This window comes from Cyanistes caeruleus, chromosome 14 (assembly GCF_971803275.1).
Source record: "Cyanistes caeruleus chromosome 14, bCyaCae1.hap1.1, whole genome shotgun sequence".
NCBI lineage: Eukaryota > Metazoa > Chordata > Aves > Passeriformes > Paridae > Cyanistes > Cyanistes caeruleus.
The window spans coordinates 13,762,721-13,789,207 of NC_141714.1; the positions used below are offsets into that span (position 1 = coordinate 13,762,721).

Here is a 26,487-nt window from a genome sequence, read left to right on the forward strand (position 1 = left end):
ACCCAGCCACGAGCTCAGCGTTGGAGGGAGGTGCTGTGCCTGCAGCAGGCTCTGGCACACAGCCTTCTAAACCAGCTGGGAACCTTCTTTGGGTTTTTTTTTTTCCTTAGTGAATGTTAATGTTTGACTTTATCACTTGATGCTGATCGATGGATGACACAATCCCAGTTCTTCCGAGAATCAAACTGAAGTAGCATTATATAAGAAAAAATGTAGTGGTTAACAACTTTTTTCAACTTCTCTTTTTCCTTTTTTTTTTCCTCCAGAAACACTTCTTTTGCACGGTTCCTTTGTATTTCCATGCACAAGCAGAAAAGTGACCCGTAACATGCAGGGGGAAAGAAGTTTTGATTTCCAAACTTTATTATTCATATCAGAGCATATTCTATAGACTTCTTACAAACAAAGATTTGTCTGTATGAATCCAATTCAGTAATAGCTGCCCTTTTAGAATTAACATCTCGACAATGAAATGTCAAATGAAGGGAAATACTTGTTGTATGAAACAAGATTAATGTTCACCTCAAATATGAAACTGGCATTTAAGCAGGAGTTTCTGATAGAAAAGTCTCTGTGGTAGCTGGGGGTGGGGGAGGGATGCAGAGAAATGCCTTTGCTATTTCACTTAGTTTGGTCTCTAAAATAGAAAAAAAATATTAATGTTGTATTAGTATGAGTTCAGCTACCATTAATGCCACTTCCATGCATCCCTAAGAAATTAAGGGATCTGATTACACAACTTGATTTTATCGTCTAATAATTGTGGTACAAAATGGCTGTTGAAAGAAATTATTTCCCCAGGTAAGAAAATGAGTACTCAACGATATATTGGTAATGATGAAGTAAGACATTTGAGAATTACTTCTTCACCTAAAATTCATGGTTTATTTCATAGTTCCACTGATGGAATTTTTCATTTTCTTCAATGATCAGTCACGACTCTCACCCCTCTGGTATGTATATACAGAAGTGTTATGTGCCAGCCTCAGCAGGTACAACCACAAACCAAATGAGCGTTTTTACAGAAGACAGTTTGCTTTTATAGTGATCACGCACTGATGTGAACATAGACTAAAAATAACAAATGTTGTTTTAATAAGGATTTTTTACAGTAGGCATAGATATAAAAGTTTTTTCAAATTATTTTCACAGGTATCACTGAACATTTCATAGCTGTCTGTTACAGAAGCACCGCAAAGTGCTTTGAGTCTTTCATTTATTATACACAGTTAAAATATATTACACTTCTGAAGGTATCTTAAATCACTGAACAGTTTTGCTAGCATCTTAATGAGCCAAATGGGAGCAAAAGGCAGTCCACATTCATGATGTGAATATACAGTAAGGTGTTTGACATCCTATGAACTCATTGCTCATGTTCTCAAAATAACCATGGTGATGAGACCTGAAAGACAAGAATTAAGAACTAAACACTTCTGTTTCACTCAAAATAAAACATGTAAAATAGTTTACCCTGACACAGGCCAGAAAAATATGGTAAAAGTACATAAATACATGCAGAATGCATTTATATACACACTTAAATATTAGAAGTATCACTCCAATTTTTGATATAGTCAAAAATCAACACCGATGTGTGGTGCATGTAATAACTGAATGTCAGAGAAGACAGAAATACTCCAAACAATTACTGATCTCTCTACTGGAAAATCTTAACATTGAACTTTTGACTTGGGTAAGTGTTAGCACTAGCACCCAAACCCCATTTCTCATGGGGGACAGTTATGGGCAGTGTCATTCGAATCCTCAATCATCAGTAAGGCAGATCAGTTGAAGGCTCCAAGGCTTTTTTTCTGTTCTGTGAATAACTACTGATCAAAGACCAGTTTTAGACAAAGATATTAAGCTTTCTTGTCAGTCTGCAGAGGGAGCTTTCAACAGACTCTTGGTTGTGACCTTTAAAGAGGGAGGAAAAAAAGGAGTGCTCTGATAGAGGTTAAAAACAATTAAAACCAGATGAAAACAGGAAACAGGGGCTAATAAACCTACTCATGAGACACTGAAAAGTTCATTTATAATTATGTGCTGATACAGGGAAAGGTACAAATCTGTAGTTCTTAGCCATGGGTTATATTGCACAAGGTAAGGGAGGTAAATGGAAGAACATAGGGGCTCCCTGAATTCCAGCCTTAGGTAACATCAAAATAATAATTTATCAGTCCTTGGGCAATCTCACTTTCTTGCAGGCTCAGATGATGTCACTGTAACAGCCTTTCACTGCAGAAAGCTCAGCTAAAGCCTACAGATCTCACCATGGATAAAGACATTTCTGAGACTATTTTATCTCCTGCCACTCCATACTGATGGAACTTGGCTACTTTGTGAAGATGGTGAAGGCAGAAGCACGACAGAACCAAGCTGCAACACTGCCTTCCATTAGACCAGCAATTTATCCCTTCAAGAGGAACCACAGCTCAGCTATTTATTAAGGTCTGTATTGGTTCAGATAATCAGTGCTCCCACAGCTGCTGGATCCTTAGCTTGGATCAATTCCATCATCACAGAGGAACAGCAGAGGCTTCTGGAGAGCAGCCTGCACCACTTGTACAGGGACTTGCAGATTATAAAGGGTTTAACTCATTTCTGTAAATCAAATACTTCTCAAATATCATATAGTCCTGCTGGTGTGGTGTAACAACCCTTTCCATTAAATGCTCCACAATCCAGTTGTACTTCTTGTGGAACAAAGTGGTTTCAACTTCTCAAGAGCAATTGACTTTCTACATGAGCAAGAGTTGCACACAAAAGAACCTGTCCATGAACACTAAAAACGCTGCCAGCAAAGAAGTCAAAACCTGTCAAAACTTCATAGGGAATCTAGAAACAGGTTCAGTTGTTGCAAATGTATAAAGTCAAATGACTTCAAACTGTAGCTGGCACCAGGAGAACCTGGAGTAATTTTCAAAAGCAGCGATAAAAACAAAGTGAGGATTACTGCAAGGTCCTGATCTGAGAATCCATCAGCATCAGCTTGAGCAAAGAGCCACAAGTGAGGTTTCAAACCACTTCAGCAGATGGACCTTTGTGAGTCAGCAGAATGTGCACGAACCATTAAGAACTTGGACCTTTCCCCATCACTACCTCACCTCTAGCTATCAGTTTGGAGCTGCCTAGCTCTTTTCCTTTAAATCCTCATTTCTGCCAGGTAGTGGGACAGGAGAATTGAGTTTAGTGTGACTGTTCTTCAAATCTGAAATAGTTATAGAGAAATAGTCATAACAAATGAAATGTGCAGCTCATCTATGCTAATGCAGGAGCAAGTTACAAATCAGGAAAAACTGTGAATGATAGTGGTCTCAGACAAGGTCTACAACAACTTACTGCAACACATAGCAACTGCTTATTAAACAGGTACTGAGAATGCAGTGTTAAAAAACAGCTCAAGGGAGCTGGAGGAGAAATACAGTAACACATTCTACATTCTGAAATAGAGTAACTATTGCAATGCAAGAGTAAGAAACAGCACATTCCGTTCAGGTGTGTTGGCAGATGACTGCTGTTGGCCCACCATCAAATAAAGCTGAAATTAGCATGTAGGGGCCTGTGTGCAATAGGTATCAACTCAAATCTGGTCTAAAACACTAACAATAACTAATTTACACTGCCATCACCATGGCTATAAATTAAGATCTAAGCCAAGATGCAAAACAAGTAATGTGGTGCTTTGTCTCCATCCAGTTTCCTGAGGCTGCTGGCCGCTTCACCACTTGGTGAAGTTTTCCAAACTCATAAATGCTGCAGGAAAATGTTTATAAAATCTAAAGTACTTACCTAAAACGTAAGCAGCTACTAACTTTTGATTCACACTTAAGTGGAGGTAGAGAGGCACCAGGGATTCCATTTCCCCCAATGTAGGTAGCATTAGTGCTGCGACACACACCACTCCAAGGAAGACTGTGAGTAAACTAGGTCCCGACGAGGCAGTTCTGTTTTCTGGAAAAGCAAGACAGCACCAATTGTGAGGAAGATCTAAATAATATAAACATTAAATATTCTGCAAAAATGTCTGCAATATGTGGGAGCTGAAATACCCTCAGATTTTTCTCTTTGCACAGGAGTTTGCAGGGGGTGGAAGACAACTCATAAACTCACCCTTCTAAACCTTCTGCATTCTGCAGTGGAGGAGGCTGCTCCCTGCTCTGAAGCTGGAACTTGTTTTCACATGACTTCCCAAACCCCTCCCTTCTGGAGGAACAGAGCCTGCCAGGCCCAGTTGCTATATATACACACTCAGGACAGCTGGATGTCTCAGCAATGCTTGAGACTTCCCTGTGCATTCTGACTCCATTCCTTGATATGTTCCTTCAGTGATCAGTAATCAATCAGTTAAGAGCACCCCAAAAGACCTGCACAGGTCACACTTCCTAACAAAACCTGACTGCAGCAGGAGCACAGGTTCTTGGGCCAGATGAGCTCCCCTTCATTCTTTACTGAATTCAAGGGCTTCACCTGAGCCAGAGTCAGTTTAGATGCTGAAAATTAGTAAAATTTTAATCTTACTTTAAGAACTGTGAGAGTGAACCATTCTGACAGCCCAGTATTACCAGAATAAGGAAATGCAAACCACAGACAATAAAGAGTCCTTCATAGTCTTTACTGCCCTGCACTTTAACAGCTGGAACCTACTCAAAGGCCCACTGTGTCATCTTTGAAAAGAGCTGTTAACATGTTAGCTGAATACCTCTAACCAAATCCTTAAGATCCACTGGAAAATAGCCAATGTTTTTATCAACTTCTCCTACCCTCAGTGACTAGCAATATGTGCTCTATTTTAATTCCATAAATCTCTTATTTCCAGGTTTCAGGTGACATGCAAAACTGCAGTTTCTTTGTTTACTGCTTTTCTGTAAGTAAGCAATATAATGTAGTCAACAAGGCTTTTGAAGAGAGAAACAGCATTTGGAGTAAGACCAGTATCAGATTGTTCAAGGTGGTTCAGGCCCTCTGTCCTAAAGCAACTAGCACAAGAACATTTTGTTCTGTGAGCCCAGAGACTACAAACCTTTGTAGGTTTGCTTTAACTGTGTATCCTACTAATATCTATTATGAGGGGTTTTTTTAATAAAAAGTGCTTCACCAGCTAACAAACTCAGTATAAATAGCAAAACAGATTAATTTTAACAACATGAACACTCTCAAGGAGGTACATCCATTTTCTGGAATTGATTTTTGTTGATTACATTGAAAAACGTAATAGTGACAAGAACATTCCAGTTTAAAACAGTAAAAGTAAGAAGAACATAAACCATGAAAAATCAGTTTGGATTCATTTCAGGTACAATTTGACACTTTATATCCTACCCCTTCAATTTAACTGTCTGGCCCAGGTTTTCAAGACTGTTGATTCACTTCCTCACTGTGTGTATGAAACATGCAGAGTTTTCAGCCACCAACTGTGCTCTTCTGTTCTTGTGGGACAGACAAAGGACAGGGCACAGAACAAGGAGCACTTCAGAAGATATTCTGGCAATATTTCCTACTCATCAGGAAATGGGGGATTAAGGGTTTGGAACAAACTCAGAAGGGGCATATGCTTTGAAAGAGACCAAGGGAAAAAATAACTACCCTCCTTTCACAGATAAATAAACTCCCATTGTCTGTAGGAGAGCTCCTGCTCCAGAGGAAGAGTGGATGCACTCTCCAAGGTATGCCATGCCAACATAGGGCAGCAAAGGGTCTTGATTGATCAGGACAGCAAGAACAGAAGAGCCACGGTTTGGGCTCTTGTACACTGTCATCCTCAAGTGATAAAGATAGCAGTCCTACAGGTAAGTAAAATGAATTATTTTAATTTTTTTCGGTTTATATTTTAAAAATGTTTTAAGACTACTTGAATTACTTGAGTAATTCAAAAGTTATTCAGAACACAGGAGGGGTAAAAGATTTCAACTACCTGGTTGACACAAAGTCTGCTCGAAAAAGACACTTTCAGTCAGGTGTTCTTTTATTCGTTTTTCCTCCTCTTCCTTTTGTTGTTGCTGTTCCTTTGCAGATGGAAGCAGAGTAGCAATAATCTCTTTTTTCCCTAATGCTTTCCTCTGGCTCTGCTCAGACACTTGGAGACGGAATTTATCTATGACACCATAGTAAGAAGCCCGAACGTCTCGGTGACGAATCACACTGCAGAGAAAAACAACATTTCCAAACAGATGAACTACTAAGAAACACGTCTGCTGTGGAATCACATCCTATATCACAAAACCTGCCCTCTGTCCCGCCTTGTCCAGATAAACTGGAATAATCCAGACCTCTGTTACCCCCTCCATCACTCAATGTTCTTGAAGACTTGATCTTATCTCCTCTCTCCCTTTTTTATGTATGCTTTAATTCCCAAATATAAATGCTCCTGGCCAAACAGGACAGTTGTCTTTATCTCAAGCCCATCTTTGCCTCAGTCTGAGGCCCAGCTGCCAACTGATGAAACATCAATTGCCTTAAAGATGCCTCCTCCTCATGTATCAAGGTTGTTTGATGCTGGCCAATAATTTTAAAAGGTATTGAGGGGACTGGAGTGTATAGGGAAGGAAAGGAGTCGGACAGGTGTTTGGCAAGTGACAGTCCTGCTTCTTGAGGAAACCAGGCTCAAAGCTTTACAATTCTACTTTCTCAGAAGCAAAACTCATTCCCTCTATAGACAAGAGTCAGCTAGGGATTTTCAAAATCAGAAACCCACCACTAAGAGCATGTTTGGAACCTATAAAAAGCACAGCTTTAAAATAGCACTGATCAACAGCAAAACAGACCTTCGAGCAGTGCTGTGCTCAACTGCCTCTTCTCTGCATTTGTGATTCATCATGAGAATACATATCTAGCATTGAAAAGCTACAACATTTAGGTTTTGAAGTGATATCAGCTCTTAGGGTAAATAAGGATTTCAACTATCTTTCCAGGTGTTTTTTGTGAAAGGCTATTCTAAGTTTCCAAGATAACATCAGCTAATCTGAAGAACATACGTACAAATAAGAAGGTTGCCATTTCATGAGGGGGAAAAAATGACTGTACCCTTAGTAACACAGAATAGTTATATACATTAAAATATGCAAGAAATGGATTTTTGTTTTTCAGTCTTCATTTAAAGGAACTGTATCACATCAAGATATCTACAAGCATTAGCACGTAGCCAGTGCTTGCAACTGGTCTCTAGTTTGAATAGACTATTCAACACAGAAACAGAGACCAAGTCATCCCCTCAGCAAGAGGCTGCAGTGATGTTTTACGTCACTTCAGAGGCAAAGGAGTGTGCCTATGACAGGCTTTCAGCAAGCAGAGTGTTGGCTGGGCAACTGCCTTCACTAAAACAAAAGGCTTTTCCCCCCCCACAACCCTAATTCATACAGCTCTCAGCATATCAGCACAGCAGATCAACTCTGATCTCTTCCTTTAACACTTCCTTTTAAATTGGTGTTCCTACTCCTAGTACCATGGTACCAACTACCAACCTAAACAGAATCTTTACGTAACACTGTGCTAGGAGAATATGTATCTGCTGCCAAGCAAGAAGATATTTTCTGCAGACCCTTATAAACAGATACATTCTCCTGTTTCTTTTTAGAGATCATTGCATAATTGGAAGCTCAGTAGAATATCTGTTTATCTGGCAAATGGCCACACTTGCATAGTACTGCTCATAATCTAGCAGTAAACACTGTCCTTAGACAGCAACCACTGGAATGCGATGGGGGGGTTTGCTGCACAAAAAAAAAAAAAAAATCCCCTTGGAACATGTGCTTATCTTATTTTCCTTTATTTAATAAAACCCATTTCTTTAACCAAATGTAATCAAACTTGTGTAAATGTCTGCTAAAGAATGGAATATCTCACTGGTACACTGCTATATTCTGACCAGTTTAGTTCCACTTTTAGCGTTGTTGCCCCTGCTTACTGAAACCTTCTAGTTCCATGTTCTAAGCGTCCTTTCTATTTGGTGAGTCCTTGAAATTTTTCAAATTGCACCTAAGGAAAACAGTCTATAGGAATAAAGACCCATTTCCCAAGAACACTTATTATTTATCTGACAAAAGGTCCATTTGTCAGCCAGAGATTCCAGGTGGTGTTTTAGAGTTTGGAAAATGTCTATTCAAAAAGTTCAGACTGCTCTTTCAGATACTTCAGATTTTCTTCAGTTGTATCTGTACATCAGCACAGAAATAATGTGGCAAATAGAAGATAAAAAGAGTTGGTCTATTTTAGCTTATACACCTACTCTGCTTCAGCCTTCAGCAGCCTACAGACCCTGTACATTACTGTGGTCACTTAAGCAGCCTCCTCCTGTTCTGAGTTACTGGGTTGACACCTGATTTACTGAGTTGACACAAAGGAGATCTGAGAATGGTCAGGGTGAAAGGCAGACAAAACTACCTCTTTTAAAATGGCTCAAGAAACTGTGCTCAGTAGAACTGCATACATTTCCATTTTTTATGGAAGTGTAAATCTCAGCCCTGGGGGTTTTGCTTTTCTTGTTATTTCTAACAAAAAGGTGCTCAGAAGACACTCATATTACTCTTGTTACTGGTTTATAAATGACATTACAAGAAGCATTTACTGGCATTTTATTTATACCCAAAGGCAAAATTAAAGAAGGACATATCTCCAATATTGTAATACCTCTGCTCTAGAGGGAAAGAACAGCAAAAATCAGTCACATGTATACAGAAGACTAGGAAAACATATCTTTATCCAACTTATATATTATAACATGCATGCTGTCATTTACAACCTCTTAAATAATGAAAGAAATTAAGCAAATAAAATGTTATATATTAGGAAAAATAAATTAGGAAAAATAAAACCCAACCAACTTCTACTTACATATCAACACAGCACTGAGGCTTCACTGCACCAGTAGCATCCACCACCGCATATTTATTTGGAGTTGTACAAAGAACTGCAAGGAAAAGGACAGGAGTGGTAACAAATCATGGACTAATACATCACCAGCTTCATCAACAGATACATGTAGAGACACGAGTTTGGTTTTGTCACAGATACGATTTGTTACATGAATTATAATTGGACTGTTCAAGATCATCAACTAACCCTTAAATAGAACTTAACCTAGGAAACCCACCTTTGAATTTTAAGGCAAACTCATAGGGGTTATATAGAGTCAACACCTGCTTGTGTGTTGACTGGTCATCTGCATAAAATATAAGTTCTGTAGGAAAAACAAAAACAGGAAGATTTCCTTCCACTAACTCTGGCTGTCTTTTTTGTTGCTGCATTGGCACTGAATCCTCCTTGCTGCTTCTTGTGTTCTTATGATTTTGTATCCTCAGAGACTTCAGTTTTTGAATCGCTTAAGAATTCCAAAGCATTTTGGCAATTCTAAAGGAAAAAACGGGAAAAAAAAGAGAAAAGGCAAGAAGATTATTTCCATAAGTCTATACTAAACTGCGGCAGTTAACAAAGGTGCAAAAATATAAGATGTGATGCTTGATTATGAATCTACCACTACTTATGTTCCTTCAAAAATACTGAAATAGAAAAAAATATTTGCACTGGGTTTCCATCTATTTAACAAACTGCTACAAAATAAATTGATATAATAATAATAATAATAATAATAATAATAATAATAATAATAATAATAATAATAATATAATTGAGAGATAAGCATCTCTCCAGTGTACCATGGCAGCATGTTGGGACCCAGTCCATGACTAGGGCTGCTAATGCTAGGTCTTCACAACACAAACCAAACAACAGCAGCAAAAAGAAATCCCATCCTTGCCTCAGGACAGCAACACCTCAGAAACACGAGGGCAGAAATGAGGAAACACAAGGACACTGAGGCAGCAGGAGTCACTGTTTAGGCAGGAACCTTTTCATGGGGATGACCTCCCCGGATGAGGTATAACAAGTTAGGAATCTCCTCACCTAGGCACCCAGGTATGTCAATCCCAGGGATTCAGAACAAAGGAATGGGGATCACCTTCGTGTCTTGTTAAAACCAAACTCCCTGTTCCAAGTGTGTAGTTACAGGCAATGAATGGAAAAATGACTGGGATGAGTAACACCAAACAGATTTGGGATTTACTATTTTATTAAGTAAGAGATGACAGGTTTTCTACCACCACTACCTCTAACCAAAGTACAATCATCACAGTTCTCTCTCTGCCACTCCCCACAGTTCTATTTTATTTTGAGTGACATTCCAGAACTAAAACCAGAACCCATGACCCAACCAAGAAACAATCCCAAATGTAATTCATAAAATAAAATTAAGGCCAGACTCCTCAGCACACATACCACTGACTTAACACATGACAGAGAGAACAAAGTCTTCTCCTCCCCCCCCAGAACGTCATATTTTACTGCAGCTTCTATAGTTTAATTATCAAACTGAAGGTGTCCTTTGAGGTCTAATATCGCAAAAAATATTAAAACAAGTCCCTACTGATTCATTAGATGACATTTCCACTTATTATAAAGCTTTTTAAAATAAGGTACATTTTACCTGTTCTCCAGCTCAATACATTGGATTAAAGAATTTAGCTTCTGAAATTTCTAGCAGCAAATAGCCCAAACATTATGAACAATCAAAACCAAATGCTTGTTTCTGCATTCTAAACGTCATGATGATCACATTTCCAAGCACCAGATATGTATTCCATACTTGAAACATGACACATGTTCATGTGTTTACTGAAGTATATCTGTCATACCATCAGATTTACAGGTTCTGATTCTTATTCACAAACTAAGCTTTTAATTTTATTTATTTAGTTATTAAAATAGCAAATTATCCCTGAGGAATTAAAATTCTAGGGATAATTCCAAAGAATGGATCCCACTGGAATGTCTTTCCCCATGATCCAGTTCCTTTTCAGAGCACAGGTTTGTTTCCACTTCACTGAAATGCTACTAATAATATGCTGAAAACAAATCCCCAATGATAGTGTTCCAAGCTGATGTTCTGTTACCTTATTAAGAAGAGTCTAGAAAAAGAAATGGCTCTCTAAGTGGCAATTTGGTTCTGAGTGCTTCTTGGAATTACAGCAAATCCCTTTTGTTTCAGAAGAATCAGCAAACTCTGGAATGACTTCGTACAGCAAGTGTAAGTATTGTTTCTTGAACAACTTCATGCACTATTGCAAAGTGGGTTTTATTGTTCCACTCAAACATATTAAGGCTATATGAAAAGCTAATGTGGAAAAACTGCCAGCATGTAGAATACAAAATACCTTTTGATGCTTGTCATAGGAAGAAGATTAAGAATTACTTACTTAAATTTCTTTTACCAAAGTTAGCTCAATGCAGTATGCACTAGAATATGTTGGAATCTTTGTTTCTCATATCTATCTACATTCTGCATGTGTGCAGAAATACAGGCAAATTTTGACATTAACAAAAGTAATTTCTTTCAAATAAATGTTTTAAGCTACCATAAAACCAACAGCAAGCTACTGCTACACAACTTAATTGACTATGTTTAATAAAATTTGCAAGTATAATTTATAATAAACAATATTATTTTGATGCTTTCATTTTTTATTTAAACACTGCACATGTTTCATTCCAATTCCTGGCTTCAACCTGCATCTCCAGTTTCTTCAGCTCAGTCCATGGCAAGTGTTCAGTGTCCAAAACCCCACGGTTCAGTACCAGTGGAAGTATAGATCACTATACCTATCAACAGGCTCCTTTTTGTTACACATCAGTAGAAAACAGTGTGCAAACTTCCCAGGATTCCACAACCTGCCACTAACCTTAAAAAAGTGTATCCTATTATTGCTTCCTTTTCCTATTTAACTTGGCTGGATGAGGAGCTACCGCCCAAACTTGCAAAAGTAACGTCTGGCAGGCCTATAGTAGACACATTTGCTGACACAGCAGTGTCATTCAGGGTATAAATTTCTGGATTCCTAAGAAAGCAACCAGCATCCTTTTGGAGGTAACAGTTTTAGCTTAGAAGTCACCTTGCATCAGGTGCATCTCACCAAGTGACAGCAGTAAAAGCACTTTTCCCAAAGACTGACTGATATGATAAACCACACATAAACTAGAGAGATGTGATAGTTTAGTATCGATAATCTTGGTAACAGCACACCTTTCCCATCAGTCAGAAACTGCCAACATTTTACAGAGAAAGTTTGTATCACCACAACTTCTCTGCCCAGATTAACCCCACAGCAGCTCTAAGGGTGAGAATAAGGTCATGTACTCCAGAGAGTTCATGAACAGAAACTCAGCTGCCACTCTTCTGCACCTCCACTGCACCACAACCACTAAATTTTGTTACCAAAAGTCACCACAATTACTGGCAGCACATAAAGGTAAGCACGAGCAAATCTGTCCCAAGCCATGAACTGTGGTCTCAGGCCTGTGATTTGCACTGCACAGATGGGCTTCTCTCAGCAGCACCGATGAAATTCCCGCAGGAGCAGGGATCTGTCAGAGGTAACATTCGCCAGGGCCAGCGTGCAACACCTGAACAGTGCCAGCTCACTTCCCAGCGCCCTTTGAAGTCCTGACAAACAATTGTCACTGGTATTTTTTCAGCACAATAGGGATCTTTCCTCCGTGAAGTTACTAAATATAATACTGCTGGTGTCACAATAGCACAAATCTGCCAGTGCTTCCTTTGAAATCCCTTTCTTCATAAATTTAACTTGACAGAAAAAAACACTAAGTGAAATGTAACTTCTCTCCAGGGTCAGAAATAACATGCATTGTGATTTGTTTTTACTTAACAAGTATCTGCTGAATAAATAAATCAACTGAGGAACTTTTTTGTTCCCATTTTAACTTCCAACAGCCTCATCACCATGGCTTCCCAGTGCATTTGTTGGTTGTTTTTCTTCATAACAACTGCAAATAACTCTACAGAATGTCATTTGGTAAACACCTCATTGAAAAGAAAACCTCTTTACAGTTATGTCTCCACACTGCTGTTTTAAAACTTTCCTAATTACAGTGTAATCTACTTTTGTTATATCTCATGATCTACCCCCTAAATCTATACAAGTCTTTCTACACTACATACTTAGTAAAACTGATGCTTTTTGAGTGCATATTTACAAAACAAACCACAAAGTCTTCAAAATTCCCTCCTATGCTAAGCTGAGCAATTACTTAAAGCTACATGCAAATGCAGCATGGGATTTGAAGCACTCCATAAACATTTTGTTTCTCCAAAATGTTTTGAAGACCTTACTTACGTAAACCAATGTTTAAACTACCTGCAATTATTTGGGAGCGTCACCCTAACAATGAGAGCGCAGAGCCAGCAGCCAGGATGGCTGGATTCCATTATTGCTAACTCTGTCACTGGCACTCCATGACCTTGAGCAAGTTGGTTAACCTCACCTCAATTTGCTGATCTATGAAGGCACACATTCTGCAAAGTATTTCAGTAGGTGGATGGTCCCCTTTGAACTGGCAGAATTGCTCTGATACTTTGCAAAACTGCTACTGTTTACCCCTTCACAGGATGATGAAAAATGTCATCAGTAACTGTCTCCGGGATGCTGTAAAATGAAATAGTCTCACAACATTAACTATTAGCATGGATGACCACACGCATAAATCATACTGACACTGACAGCAAAACTTATTAGGACCACATTATTTTTTTAAATGCTGAAAAAGTGACTAACAAAATGAAATATTCAAATGCAACTAAGAGGTATGAAAAGCAGTGAAAAATTAAGTAACAGCTGTGGATTGCTTCTGATCTATTCTGCTACAGGCTCGCAAGGATCCTAGAGAAGACATTCAAGGGCACATGTGCTTTAGTATCCATTTCCCCACTTCAAGTTTACGTTTAATGCACTACACTGGCTGATTTTTAAACGTGTGTTGTGCTCATTAGCACTGCGTGGCCCCAAACCGCCTCACATTAACAGAGGGGAGCACTCTTCCCTGGGGGAGAGACGGAGGAAAGGCGTTCGGAGCCGTGCCTACTGCCGGCAGGGCACGGCGGTAATTGCACACTCTTAATTGATCCTCTTTGTTCTCCAACGAGGAGCAGCAGCGATACGGGCTGAGGCAGCTGCGCGATAACGGCGCCTCCCGCAGCCGGCCCGGCACCTCCGCACCGCCCCCGGCCCGGCCCCGCCGCACCGCCCGGACGAGCCCCGGCCCCGCACCACCGCCCCTCGGAGCGACCCCCGGGCCCACAGCTGGCCCCGCACCGCCCGGAGCGAGCCCCGGCCCCGCGGGGAAGCGGCGCCAGGCCGGAGCCTCGGAGCGCGGCCGCCGCCCCGCTCCCCATCCCGGCCCCGCCGCGCTCCCGCAGGGCCTGAGGAGGGCAGGGGCGGGAGGCCCGGGACGGGCCAGGCCGGGCCGCGGGTGTCGCTCCGCTCGCCCGCCCCGTGCCCGCGGTCGCCCCCCGCCCCGACTCACCCGCCCGGGGCCGCTGGTGCGGGCTGGCGCGGCGCCCCTTTGTCCGCCCGTCACTGCGGGCAGCGCTGGGGCTGCTGGGACCGACCGGCCGCCGCCGCCGCCGCGTCACCGCCCCGCCCGCCGCCCGCCCCCGCCGCCATGTCGGGGCTGCCCGCGCGCCGAGCCCCGGCGGCCGCGCTACCGGCGCCGCTTGTCCCGGCCGGCAGCCCCGCCGGGACAGCGGGGCTTGTGCGGCCGGCCCGGCGCCTCTCACCTGCGGGGAGGTGTTTTTTAATAATACTTCACCTCATCTCACGGTTCCCGAGGCCTGAGCCCGTCCCGGAGGGGTTCCTGCCCCTCTCCCGGCTCCCGCAGCGCTCGGGGCCGCCGGCTGCTCTGCCCTGCGGGGCCCGGAGCAGCTCGGGCTCGCCTCCGTGCCGCCCATCGCTGCTGCCCCGCTGCAAGGGTCGGCGAGTGTCACCCCGGGCTGAACCAGAATAGAAGTGTTAGCCGAACATCCAGGCTTGACCGTCTGCTCATCCAGCAGCACGGCTTAAACGGGACACACTGTCTCTGTAAACACTTCCATGCTGTTACCTTTGTTCTTTATTCCTCTTATTTACTTAATGTGTTTTCATTCAATTAGACTGCGGACTTCAGCTCGTACTGTGGATTATCGACCAAATCATCTTCCCTTGTTTTTTTTTTTTTTTTTCCCAACTTCCCCTCCGTGTAATATAAACAAATCCATGTGTAATCACCACCCAGTATCATCCCAAACTTCAAGATCTTTAATACAGCAAAATATTTTTGTTGCAAGTCAGGTGGATAATTAAGGTTTATATTGAGCCACCCAGTACAGGATTGCAACATCTTTTACCCATTACCAAGCTTTACCCCTCAGTGAAATGAAGACACATCCGTGGTGAAATAAACACAGCAGCCACGTGTGTTTCACAATAACATGAAACAATCCAGAACAGGAAGTAACATATTTAAAATCATGGAAGACATTAAATAAATTCAAAAAAAGTATATTATCCAACTTTGGCAAGGTGTGTGTATTAGCACTCATCATTTTTCTGCAGATCTAATGGTCCATTAAGAAGTTCAGTCTTGCAGCCACACATTACATAATATGGGTAAATTATTATATAGAGAAATTATAATTTTGTCAGAATTTCTGAAAAATCTATGCAGTGAAAATTGGCAAAATACTTTGTTTCTTAATGGATGTAAATCAGCTCAGATTTTAACATGTTTGAAAATAAACTGGAATTCTTGTTTTTAAAAAGATTATCAGACTTCAGCCTTTCAGAATACATTCAAAAAATTATTACGATTTTTCTGTGTATTAATCCAATGGAGGGTGTTCCTCATTTTGGAAACCTGTCTCAGAAGAAGCAGCATACATAAACACGCTTCAGAGATATTCAAATTAATAACAAACAGAATGATCAAATAAAAACATAATCTCAAATGGCTAGCTTTAAAAGCACATTAATTAGACAAATTTGTATTTTCCAGTTCATCCAGTTCATTTACAAAGAAAGTTCAGGCTCTCTAAAAGCAGGTGTTGTCTGCCTCTGTAAATTTCCCAGGATCCAGCTTTTTTTCTGTCATACTTTTGATAAGGTTTGCATCCACCTGTTGAAAACCAGGAATCGAGCCGGTCTCCTTCCTCTCCCACCCATCGATCACTACAGCTGGTGTCCATGCTGTTGGTGATTTTTAAAAGCCCTGTGTTAACTCCAGTTAAATGTGAAAACCGCGAGCAGGACTGGCTGGTGTTCTGTCCTCGCTGCTGGTGCTGATGCCTTGGAGAGCACAAATCCCTGCTGATTGTGCCCTTGGGAGAGACTGGCAGTGCCAGGCATTCCCAAAGGTCTGTGTGTGTGCCACGGCTGTTGAAGCAGCACGGAAACAGCCCAGAGCTGTTTGGTTTGGGGCACGCACCGAGCCTGCTTTGGCTCCTTCCCGCTGCTCTTGCCTTGCCTCGCAGCCTCCAGGGATGCAGATGGATGGAGAAGGTGAGTGTGGGGTGCTCAGTGTCTGGTACTCCAGGAAAGCTGCTCAGATGTTCCTGCTGCCTTGTGTGGCAGGAACTGGGAGTATCTCAAATCTGTGGGAAGTTCTCTCCTTTATCGTTAGGTCATTGTTTCTTTTGCTTTTTGGTCCGCTTTATTCTGCCCGAATAATTAATTATTTCTGCGATTAGAGGGAAGCTGAGGTTACATTCCTTGTTATGATGCTGGTAGAGCAGGGAAAAGATGAGAGGAGAAAATGTGGATGAAGAAGACAACAGAAATATAAATGCAGAGGAGCAGAGATGTAAGATGCAGCAAAGAATCTGCAACAAGTTTGTCAGGTCACCTTAAGTGTGAACCATGTAAAAAAATGCTGTTCCTGCAGCTTATAATTGTTCCTCTGACTTTTTACCTATCTTGGAAACTGCTCTGAGTTACCTAAAAGCATTGGCTGGTCTTCTGTTACATAAAATACTGCCTCCTTATAGCATGAAACCTGACAGTGGAGTGTGCAGAGACGAAATGCTCTTGAATGACTCCGTGGTGGTTTTGGTTGCTGTGGTGATTATCCATCCGTTTAAATACTTCATATGGGAGATTCACAACACATTTATCACAGAAAGGATTTTCTTAAGTTGTGAGAAACACAGCATTATGCCTGATTCCTGTAATTTTGCACACTTGATTAGCAAAATATTGCGCTTTATCTGTCATGACATAAGGACATGATGTAGCATTTATAACAGAGGTGGTGGTACACACCTGGGTTCTGTGTTCACCACATGCCCCGTGGAGCTGCAACATTGGCACGTGTGTGCTGGCCAGTGCAGGTGCAGGGGCTGACTGCACACACTTCATGAGGGGCCTCCTTTAATGGATCCCAAGATTGAAGAAGTCACACAGATTAACAGTATGTTTACAAAAGTTGATTTGAAAACAAGCGAGCAGATAGGTGAGAGCTAAGCACTTTATATAGCTGAATCTTACCTATAGCTCATAATACATTTAATTCCTACTAACCAATATTCTTAATGTGATGTTTTGTTTTTCTTGACAGTTCCCTTCTCCATGGCACAATGTGGCAGATCCTATTTGGCTTTGAAGTAACTCAGGAAAGGGAGTGACATATCTGCCTTTCCATTTGCACTCATGTTTTCTTCTGTAGAAAATGATTGGAGTTTTCTTTCTAGTTAATACCAATTTATTAAAAAGTCTCCAAACAAATCTTTTTTTTTTCACTTTTAAAGATTAGCAGAAGAAACAATAGTGCATTTAAACTACCACCTTAAAGCAGCATACATGTTCTGACTTACAATAGAAGCAAGAATTGTTTAACCTTAATTGTCCAAACTGTTCTTGTAACTTTAATTCACCAGCTAAAGTGTTTTGGATTTTTTTGACTTGCTTATGTGGCAGGTTTTCAGATTTCCCCCCTTCAGTGGCAGCGAGCTGTATTCCTGTTCCCTGTCACTGGGGACTCAGACGAACTCGTGTGTATTTTTTGTGTCAGAGGTTAGACTGTTTGTTTTTATGCCTAATGATGTGGACCTTGGGAGCCACATATCTCAGCACCGTTGAGGAAATATCTAGACTTCTGTTAAAGTGTAATCCCTTTCAGGGCATGCCTATACAGGAGAGTTAAAGACAGCTCGAAGCTCTCTCTGCCCATGCTCTCCACTGCCTGGAGCCAAGCCAGTTCCATCTTAGGAATCTTTTAGCTCAGCTCTCTGCCTGTGTTGCTGGGTCCCTGAGATGTGCCTATGGACATGGTGAGCACAGCATGCCAGAGAGTCACATTTGCTGCAGAACAGATAAAATTATTCAAGGAAAATACATTCTAAAGTGTCGCTGCCTTTAAAATACTAAATGTAAACAAGGGCAGGTTTCATGTATGCTCATTGAATAAAGCTAAGTATAAGATCTAAGGGATCAAATCCCTTTCAGGTCTCGTACTGAGTGAATTTTGCCCAAAATGTGTTTGCATTACACTTCAGAGAGGCATCAGGGTTCAGTTCCTTGTACTTGGAGTCTTGTGGTTCTTCATGTGGGAGCTCCTGACATGCTGTGCTCCTAAGCTGTATGAAAGAAGCCATAATTGAGTCTTAGACACTGTGGTATTTATAATCATTTTGAAACCTCAGAGAGAACAAACATGTAGAGGTTTATAGACAGTCATCATCTTTATGAAGTGTAGGATCTATTTCTGCATTGTCTGCAGGACCCTGCTGAGAATCTCCAGGTCCTGCTCATCGGAAAGCTGCAAACCCAGCATGGGCTCTACTTTTTTCCAAGGATGTGCGCATACATCTCTTATAAATAAGCAGTTATGGCTGTTTCATTAGACCTCTAATAACATCTCTATTTTATTTTCCTTTCAAAGATATTTATTCAGTGTTGACACATATTTATAATGTCATCTCAACAGTAAGAGTCTATCCTGTCAGATTTACAGCTATTATAAAGTATGATGCTATCTGCATACAAACGGATGGTGGGAGCCCTACAGACATTTGCCCTATTATTACTGCCTAAGGAAGCAATAAAAATTTAACATTTACCATCGGGAAACACCTGCAGAGATTAAATTAAAACTAGATTATATGCTTATCAGTTATATGCTACAAAAGCAAACTCTTCAGAGATTAACATAAAAATCATTGTTATCAAAATCTTATTAAAAGCTTCAGTTAATACGCTCCGTTTTGCACCTCCACTGCTCAAGCGTTCTCTGTGTGACTTATTGAGTCTTTGTGCAGCTGTAGGGAGGGGAGGCAGGGCAGTCTCACTGACAGCTTTGCTATCGCCTCAGCAAACGCTGATATTTGCCCTGATATTTGGATTTGTTGCTAAAAGCTGACCGCAGGTACCATTTGTCCTTCCCTCTCTGATCCTGGCCGCTCTCTGAAGGGCTCTCCACACTGCATGTTCTGTTTCTTGAGCATGACGCCAAGGCAGGCTCCAGGCTTCCTCTTGGAGTTCTGCTGGGAATTACTCTGGAGAGCACTAGTCCTTCCTGCTGAATTCATTCTTTAGTTTGGACAGCAGGACCAAGACAAGGGATTTTCAAAGGCTGGAAGTTGAAGACAAGGAGCTGCTGTTGCTGCTAAGCAGATGGTCTTGTGTTTAGTTTGTGCAGCTTTCGACACATTCCAAACATGCTGCAGAAAAGAGAGACTGGGAGGGAACTGGGCTGGAGTTGATCTCTGACCTGGAAATTCAAAATGCTTCTGGATTTGGGCTTTGCTGCCACCAACGATTGAGAAGCTTAGAGTACAGATAATCTACCTGCTCTGGCTTGAAGAGGACGTGCAGATCCTACCTGTGCCTGATTTGCACACACAGCGGTTAGGGTTTATTTCTCCATCTGGTATTACAGTGACCCCTTTGCCTTAAGGCATTAGAAGCAACCTGCCTTGGGCATGTTCCAAACTGTCTATGGGAGGGTATCACTTGTGAACAGCCCAAATAACTTACATGAAGGCCCAGGCCAAAGCCCCCTTGCACAGTGGAGATTCTGCCAAGTTTGGTGGATCTGGGGGAGGTCACACTAAGAAGAGGTTAAGATCATTTTTTCTGTGATTATAAAATAACCAGAGTCATGTAGTTTACCAAAGGCCAAATCCAGAAGAGGATTAGGGAATGTCAGACCATGGTTTCCTGAAGATATTTATTCTGAAGGCAAATATGATGTAGGGAATCTTCTGGTGATTTTTTCCAACCCCTCACCATCTCCTCTGATGTGTTTGCACAGACTGTAACATTCAGTTAAGTGAATGAGGAGTGCTGGGGGTAACCAACTTTAAAAAACCCCAACATCAACAACTTAGGTTTATAGAAATAGACAAAATAGTGCATAGAACTGTGGATTGGGGAATGCAGAGCCAAAGCAGACCCAGAGAAAGGGAACAGAAATGGCTGGAGCTTGCTTTGCAGGGAAGCAAAAACATCTGTGCAACCATGGCCTAACATTTTAAGTAATAAGGGTTTGCTGGCCCAGCTGATTTTTTCTGAAATAGGTTAAGGAGTGTTCAGACAAGTATATCCAGATCAGAGGGGTGGTAACCTATTGCTGGGCAATGCTCACCAGCCTCTGGGCAGACTGGGGGAGGACTGTGCTGTCAACAGAGCTGGATTTGGGAGGAGACGCATGTCCACAGCCTGACTCGCAGCACTGTGGCAGCCTAAGCCAGGCCTGCCGTGTGCCTCCCTCTCGGAACAGCAGGAGTGAGCACTTTGCCTTCCCTCATTCCTGCAGGGACAGGCTGTACATCAGCATTTTTATAACAAGCTTTCCTTTGAGGAGAGGTAATAGCCACTTCAGCATCAGCCATGGGTGCATCCCAATTCTGTGTGGAAGCCCGAGTTCTGTCATTTTACTTGGACAAATCACCATATTTAACTTGGAAAGGCCTGCTCATCCTCTACTGCTCCACTTTCAGGCTCTGAGCAGTGTGAATTATTGACAGAGGGATTTAAGGTTTCATTTTTTCAAAAATTATGCACATTTTTGTATGTACATACCTATAGCCAAGATGTAGAAACTCCTTAACTGTAGCCTGAATTTTCCATCGTCATTATGCTAAATAATTCACTTCTGCTGCCACTAGAGGTATAACATTCACTTGAACAAATACCAAAGGAAACATTTAGTTGGAAACCTTGCCCATATTAATATTTCATTTTTCAAATAATGTTTTTGATCTGGGTTCTTTTGGAGGCCTCAGCCTACTTTGCCTATTCCTGTTGGGCACCCTTTCTTTTATTGAACTACAGCTGGCTACTCCTGAGATGAAATGCCACTTTGTGATTAAAGGGTACAGAATTGAGTGCTCATTTAAACTGCATAAAAAGCTAAATTATAGCATCAGTCATTGTATCAATCATCTGTGACTACCTCATGTGCAGCCTTGTACCAACACATTTGAAAGTCTCATTCCACATCAATTCTGGTGCAAATTTACATTTATTCTGAAATGCAAACATAACAAAATTTATTTTAAATTACTTCGCTTTTTTTCACCCCCCATGTAATAGCCAGTTCTCAGATATAATCTCCTTCTTGAAAGTCATGAAAATGTCAGTGGGGACAAGGGTAGCAATGAAGTTCCCAGGTTTCCTTTGGCACTGGTAGGAGAATTGTTGCATAATCTAGGTTTTCACAGCAGACCTGCAGTGCCTATGTGGTTTTAGTGCAGCCTGAGGGATGGCTCAGCTCAGGGGTGATGGCTTCTTGCGAGGGATCTAAATTACACCTGGCCACAACCTGGTGGGAACCAAATCTTTATCTGTTTGAAGTTTGTAACCTTTCTTAGAAAACATTCTGCCACGCTCAGAGCCAGGCTCTGCTCAGCGGGTGCTGGGAGCCTCAGGGAGGGTTCTGTGGGCATTGCCCACTGTGCCACCACCAGCAGCTCTCCTGCTGCCTTCCACGTGGCCCCCTTCGCCTTCCCACTGCAGTTCCATGTGCTGCTTCCCACCTCCCCCTCAGCTGTGCCCGAGCAGCCCAGCCAGACGCCAGCACCAGCTCGGGAAGGAGCGTGGGGACAGCAAGTGACACCAGGCAGAGTTACAAACCTGTGGCCTCAAAACAGCCCTCCTGCCATGTTCTCCTTGCAGGGCTGCACCCACCTTGCTCCAGGGAAAAGTGGAAGGAAGCAGGAAACAGCATAATGAATGCTGGAGGGAGAGATCTCTTTCACCTGTTTTGTGAAGTTTAATTTGTTAGCTTGGGTAAAATTTCAGCATTCAGAAGATAAAGATGTGATGGTTAGACTGAAATGTGAGCTTTAATTTAGAATCCCCTGCACTGCAGCATGATGTACCCCCTGTTTATAGGCACTGTGCTACTTCTCTCAGGAAAATGATTTTGGAGAGAAAATATTGAAACAAGACAGAGATGATCTCGGAAGTTTTCCTCTAAAATGAAATTTTGAGAAAATTATTGATTGCTTGAAGCATTTCATTACAGTAAAAGTGTGCTTTAGCTGGGAAAGGTGTTCCCAGCATAAGTGAAGCACAGATCCCCATAAAACTCCAGGCCTAGTGCAGTCTTTTCCCAATATAACACTAATAACAGAGTTGAGTATAGAGCACATACATATTGCAGTTGGTGTATTTTTATTTTTAGTTTTTTGCAATTTTTGTGATTATACTGATAAATTCACCAAAATCTTATTACACCCACAAGAAATATTTTACTAAGAGAAACAATGAACAGTTGGGATACATTGGATTACATTAGGATAAAAGTCGATAAAGCAATACCACTGAAATTATAGCAATGGGAGACAAAAATTAAATCCATGGAATTTAGTAAAGACAGCAGCAGTGCTGTCTGACCTTATTTCTGCCCTCTACACAGTTATTAGCAAGACTGTGTCATTTCTTTACAGCTTCCTCCTCTTGCAGGCCCAATCTTAAGCAGTAAGTTCGATTGCAGAGGTATTTTCACAGAAGCAGTTGCATTTAGAATAAAGTTACCAACATACTTTCTCCCAAAAATCAAGAAAATGTGTGGCAGCTTTGTATGCTTTGTCTGCAATATTGATAACTCTTCCCAATGATACAGTTTAGAGTCAAGTTGACCTTTATGGGTTTCACAGCTAAGGCAACAGTTACATAAAAAGGATGAACGAGCAACAACAAAAGACGAAGGCTGGGATCATATAATCTGAACACCAGAGCTGCCTGCACTTACACTTTACTATTTCAGTGAGGGAGGCAGCACTGGAGAGTGGTAAAGCTCATAACTTTAAGTAAGGAAATTGAAGTTCTGTTTCATTTCTGCCTTTTATTCCCTGTATTGCCCTTAGTCATCTAAGGCCAGGCTGCAAATGTTACCTGATTTAGATGAAAAAGGCACAAAGTGTACCATTTAAAAGAACAAAAAACCAAACCAAACCTGTTAACAATAGTCAAAATTTTGCTGGGTGGTGAAGAAAAGGGGGCACGCAGCAGTCAAGGTGATTTTCAATGACAAGAGCCTTTGGCTCCTTTTGATTAGATACTGATTTCTTCCTCAGTGAATGAGAATAAAACACTGACACCATGTGAAACATGCTGAATGTGAATTGGTTTATACGACTGTTAACAGTTGGGACTAATATCTGTCACTAAACTAAAATATTGGCAACTAAACCAGTAACAGGAGAGTGTCTCTGTTGCTCAGTCTTGATGGTTGGTTATGCTCCCTGCTTTAGTTTTTGCTAAGATACAAAAGGCTTCATTTTTGAACAAACAAATAATTTGATTATTACAAGAGATGTATGACATGCCCATCACCATGGCTGGGAGAAGTGTTTCCATTTGTTATGATCCCAGACCTGGGCTCATCTGGAGAGCTTCTTCCAGCATGATGATACTTGCTTTTTATGGGACTTTCTTTGCTTTGTATGCAGGATTCTGGGGCAGACATCTGGGATGGCTGAAGGAACTGGATACAATTTGGGTCTTCTCTGGGGAGCAGCAAAGAGTCCCTAGTCTCTGAGGCAAAAAATTCATATTTTCTTCACTGAATTTGAAGAAATTGACCTGTTTGTCTCTCTCTCCCAAGATTCAAAAAGGAAGGGACTCTTGGAGAGGCAGCAGATTGGCCTCAATGCCACTCAAGAGTTTTTATTCAGCTGCTGTATCTGATGCCTTCCTACTTCTGATTTTAACTGCTCTTAAAATATTTCTGCACTAACAATGTGGAATATTAGCACACATAAATCTGCCTGGCTCGCTGAAACAGTTTGCCTATAGTTTCATTGACCTTGACAGCAATAAACAATAGTGTTTCCAGAGGGAGAACTGAGTTTTTCGGTATGTTTTTTGGTTCAGGGTTTTTTTCTGCTATTGTCCGTTAAAATTTGTTTAATGGCCTGTGTGACATAGTGACTGATGCTGAAATCCTCTGATGTCTTTTGGAAATGCAATAGAAGCAATTTCAGCCCGTGTCACAGGAAATTTGCATGTTCCAATGAATAAAAATTAAGATGAAAGCAGGATGTGTGGGAAGACCTGGTAGTGACAGAATCATTCCCAGCTGCTTTCTTGGTTGCAGAGTAATCACAAAACAAGGATTTTTACCAAGCTTGTTTAATCCTGATCACTGGATTTTGGAAGGATGTGGCCACTGCCAGCTGCCTTGCTGAGTTATGTGCATGTTCTGTACTGCTGGAAAACTCATGATTAGGCTCTGACCAGAAAACAAATCTCAGCAAGAAAGAACTGTCACCAAACCCCTAAAGCCCACTGTCTGCAGAGCCCCATTTCCTAGATGAGCTGGCTTTGTTTTAAAGGTGTTAAGGAAAAGCTCTATTTGGAGGCAGAATGCAGAGTGTAGCCCTGGCCTCTGAAATCAGATCACACTCTTTTGCCTATCTATTGGGAAAGGAGCAGCTGAGGATAAAGCTTACACACAGGCACAGCTCTGTATAGTGTTTCAAGGAAAGCTTTGGAAAAGATAAGATTCTCATTTTGTACTTTGACAAAGAGCTGAGCTGACTGCAGGAGTCTCCATGTTACACTCACAGCAAGTACAGCAGTTTTCCACGGTGTTGCTGCAGCACTGCCCCACCTCATTTTATTGCCCTCCCTGTTTGCCACATCACCAGCTCCAGGGAGCTGGGGGTGCTGTAGATGTGTCAGTCCCAGAGCCTGGAAGCAAAGGGCTCATGGGAGAGCTTTCTGAGCCTCTGCAAGCAATGGGAAGTTAAGAGTCCAGAGAGTCTTTGCTGCTTTTGCTTGAAAATAGTAAACAAGTAAGAAAAATATTATGGTTGTATCTGGTATGCAGTAAGGCTTTAAATTTGAGTTTACTTACCTTTCAAGTGTTCCACATATCCCATATTTGACCAGAGATTTGCAAATGTGGCCCTGGGAAGGTTGCAGAGGTAATTGGCTGGTAGCCTAGGACTGTATTTAATTAGCAAGGAATGCACCGGCCCTAACTGCATTCCCTGCAGGAGCCACAACCCACATGGCTACAGGTGCTGTCCTGCTTGCTCCTCAGGCCCAGGGACTGCTCTTCCTCAGGCACGAGTGCTGCATGTTGCAGCTTGTGCTGCATTTGGAAAAGAATACATTTGGATATCACTGTCAGGACATTTTCTGTTTTTTACTCTGCCATTTATGATGATACAGGCAGTATCATCAGATTTAGGGTCCTGCTGCTTTCTTAATGCATGAACCCCTGGTTACCATATCCTTGCTGGATTCACATTTTTTAATGCCTCTTTGATTAACCATTTTGGGACAGCTGGGCTTGACTCTGACTAGAATCAGCTGCTGATCTTCCTGAGTTCATCTGGAGTTTCAAGTGATTGATACCTCAGAGAATTAAGCTCAAAGTGCACCAGGCAAGACTGCCTAGAGCTAAAATACCCACAGTCAAAGCCCATTAACTGAAACGTCTGTGTTTCACTGAAAGTCTTTTTGGAAAGCTAAGGCAAATTTTTCTTTTGTTGCCACCATTCTGAAGTGTTCTGCTTTGATACACTAAGATGTAATATACTGTTCTGGTTTTTTAAGCAGTCTGATGGCTAAATACTCTCTTTAGTTCCTACTTCTGAATTAAAAAATTAACTTATATTTTTATGGTGATTTTAGCTTTATCAGGTGATTGTTTTCCTGAGACATGATTCAGGTAAACTCCTTTTATGTGTATCAAAGGGTAGTTCATTATTTCAATGTGCTGAGTTATGTATTTTGCATCACAGTGGCTCTTTCTCAAGAACAGCAGGAACCTTGTAGTACTGTGCTTCTCTCTTTGCTTATTTCCCTCCTGATCTATACTTGTTTTTTCATATCTACTTTTCAAATGTTTATTTCTTTTTTTTTTCCTCTATCCATCCATTTTCCTGCATTTTATTTGCTCTGTCATCTGTGTTCCATAATGTGTGAGCACTGAGAAGACCTGAGCAAGTAGAGAAGGGAAAAAGCTTTGTGAGCACTTAGCTGGAAACCCAAAGCATTGTGCTGACATACAACCCCCTGAAGGGCACAGTCCAGTCTCAGCGACTCCCTTCCCAGAAGACCCACACCACCAGGGGTGCTGACCAACTCAAGATCCCCCTGCCTTAGTGCACGTGTAACCATTTGCCTCTATTTTTCATTTTAACCTACTCCTAAA

General features: G+C 41.5%; 2 protein-coding genes and 1 long non-coding RNA gene across 33 annotated transcripts in view; 1 reads left to right on the forward strand and 2 right to left on the reverse strand.

Annotated features, from left to right (window-relative positions):
• Positions 1-345: 345 nt before the first annotated feature.
• On the reverse strand, positions 346-14,486 carry MOSPD1 (motile sperm domain containing 1). 8 transcript variants are annotated; one of them, XM_086849982.1, is made up of 8 exons: positions 14,368-14,443; positions 13,330-13,490; positions 9,089-9,345; positions 8,830-8,905; positions 5,915-6,141; positions 3,793-3,954; positions 3,108-3,211; positions 346-1,405 (listed from the first exon to the last, which is right to left on the reverse strand). In XM_086849982.1, exons 3-7 carry the CDS (start codon positions 9,240-9,242, stop codon positions 3,132-3,134), a joined length of 699 nt encoding a protein of 232 aa, XP_086706108.1. In that variant the 5' UTR covers positions 9,243-9,345; positions 13,330-13,490; positions 14,368-14,443; the 3' UTR covers positions 346-1,405; positions 3,108-3,131. The 8 variants fall into 8 exon arrangements, with proteins under 8 accessions (XP_086706108.1, XP_086706106.1, XP_086706107.1 ...); XM_086849980.1 differs by having other exon boundaries at positions 5,912-6,141; XM_086849981.1 differs by lacking the exon at positions 13,330-13,490 and having other exon boundaries at positions 14,368-14,474.
• Positions 14,487-18,734: 4,248 nt separating this feature from the next.
• Positions 18,735-25,359, reverse strand: LOC147650574 (uncharacterized). The gene is made up of 3 exons (XR_015276556.1): positions 25,180-25,359; positions 21,948-22,072; positions 18,735-21,636 (listed from the first exon to the last, which is right to left on the reverse strand). It is a non-coding gene; the product is annotated as an uncharacterized LOC147650574 (long non-coding RNA).
• Positions 24,982-26,487, forward strand: part of LOC111928629 (integrator complex subunit 6-like) — a 50,785-nt gene continuing 49,279 nt past the window's right edge. For 5 of the 24 annotated variants that reach the window (XR_015276541.1, XR_015276546.1, XM_086851073.1 and 2 more), the window contains exons 1-2: positions 25,311-25,345; positions 25,965-26,001. The gene's annotated coding sequence lies outside the window, so the exon portion shown is untranslated. The other 19 variants (XR_015276538.1, XR_015276539.1, XM_086851070.1 and 16 more) reach the window with 13 other exon arrangements.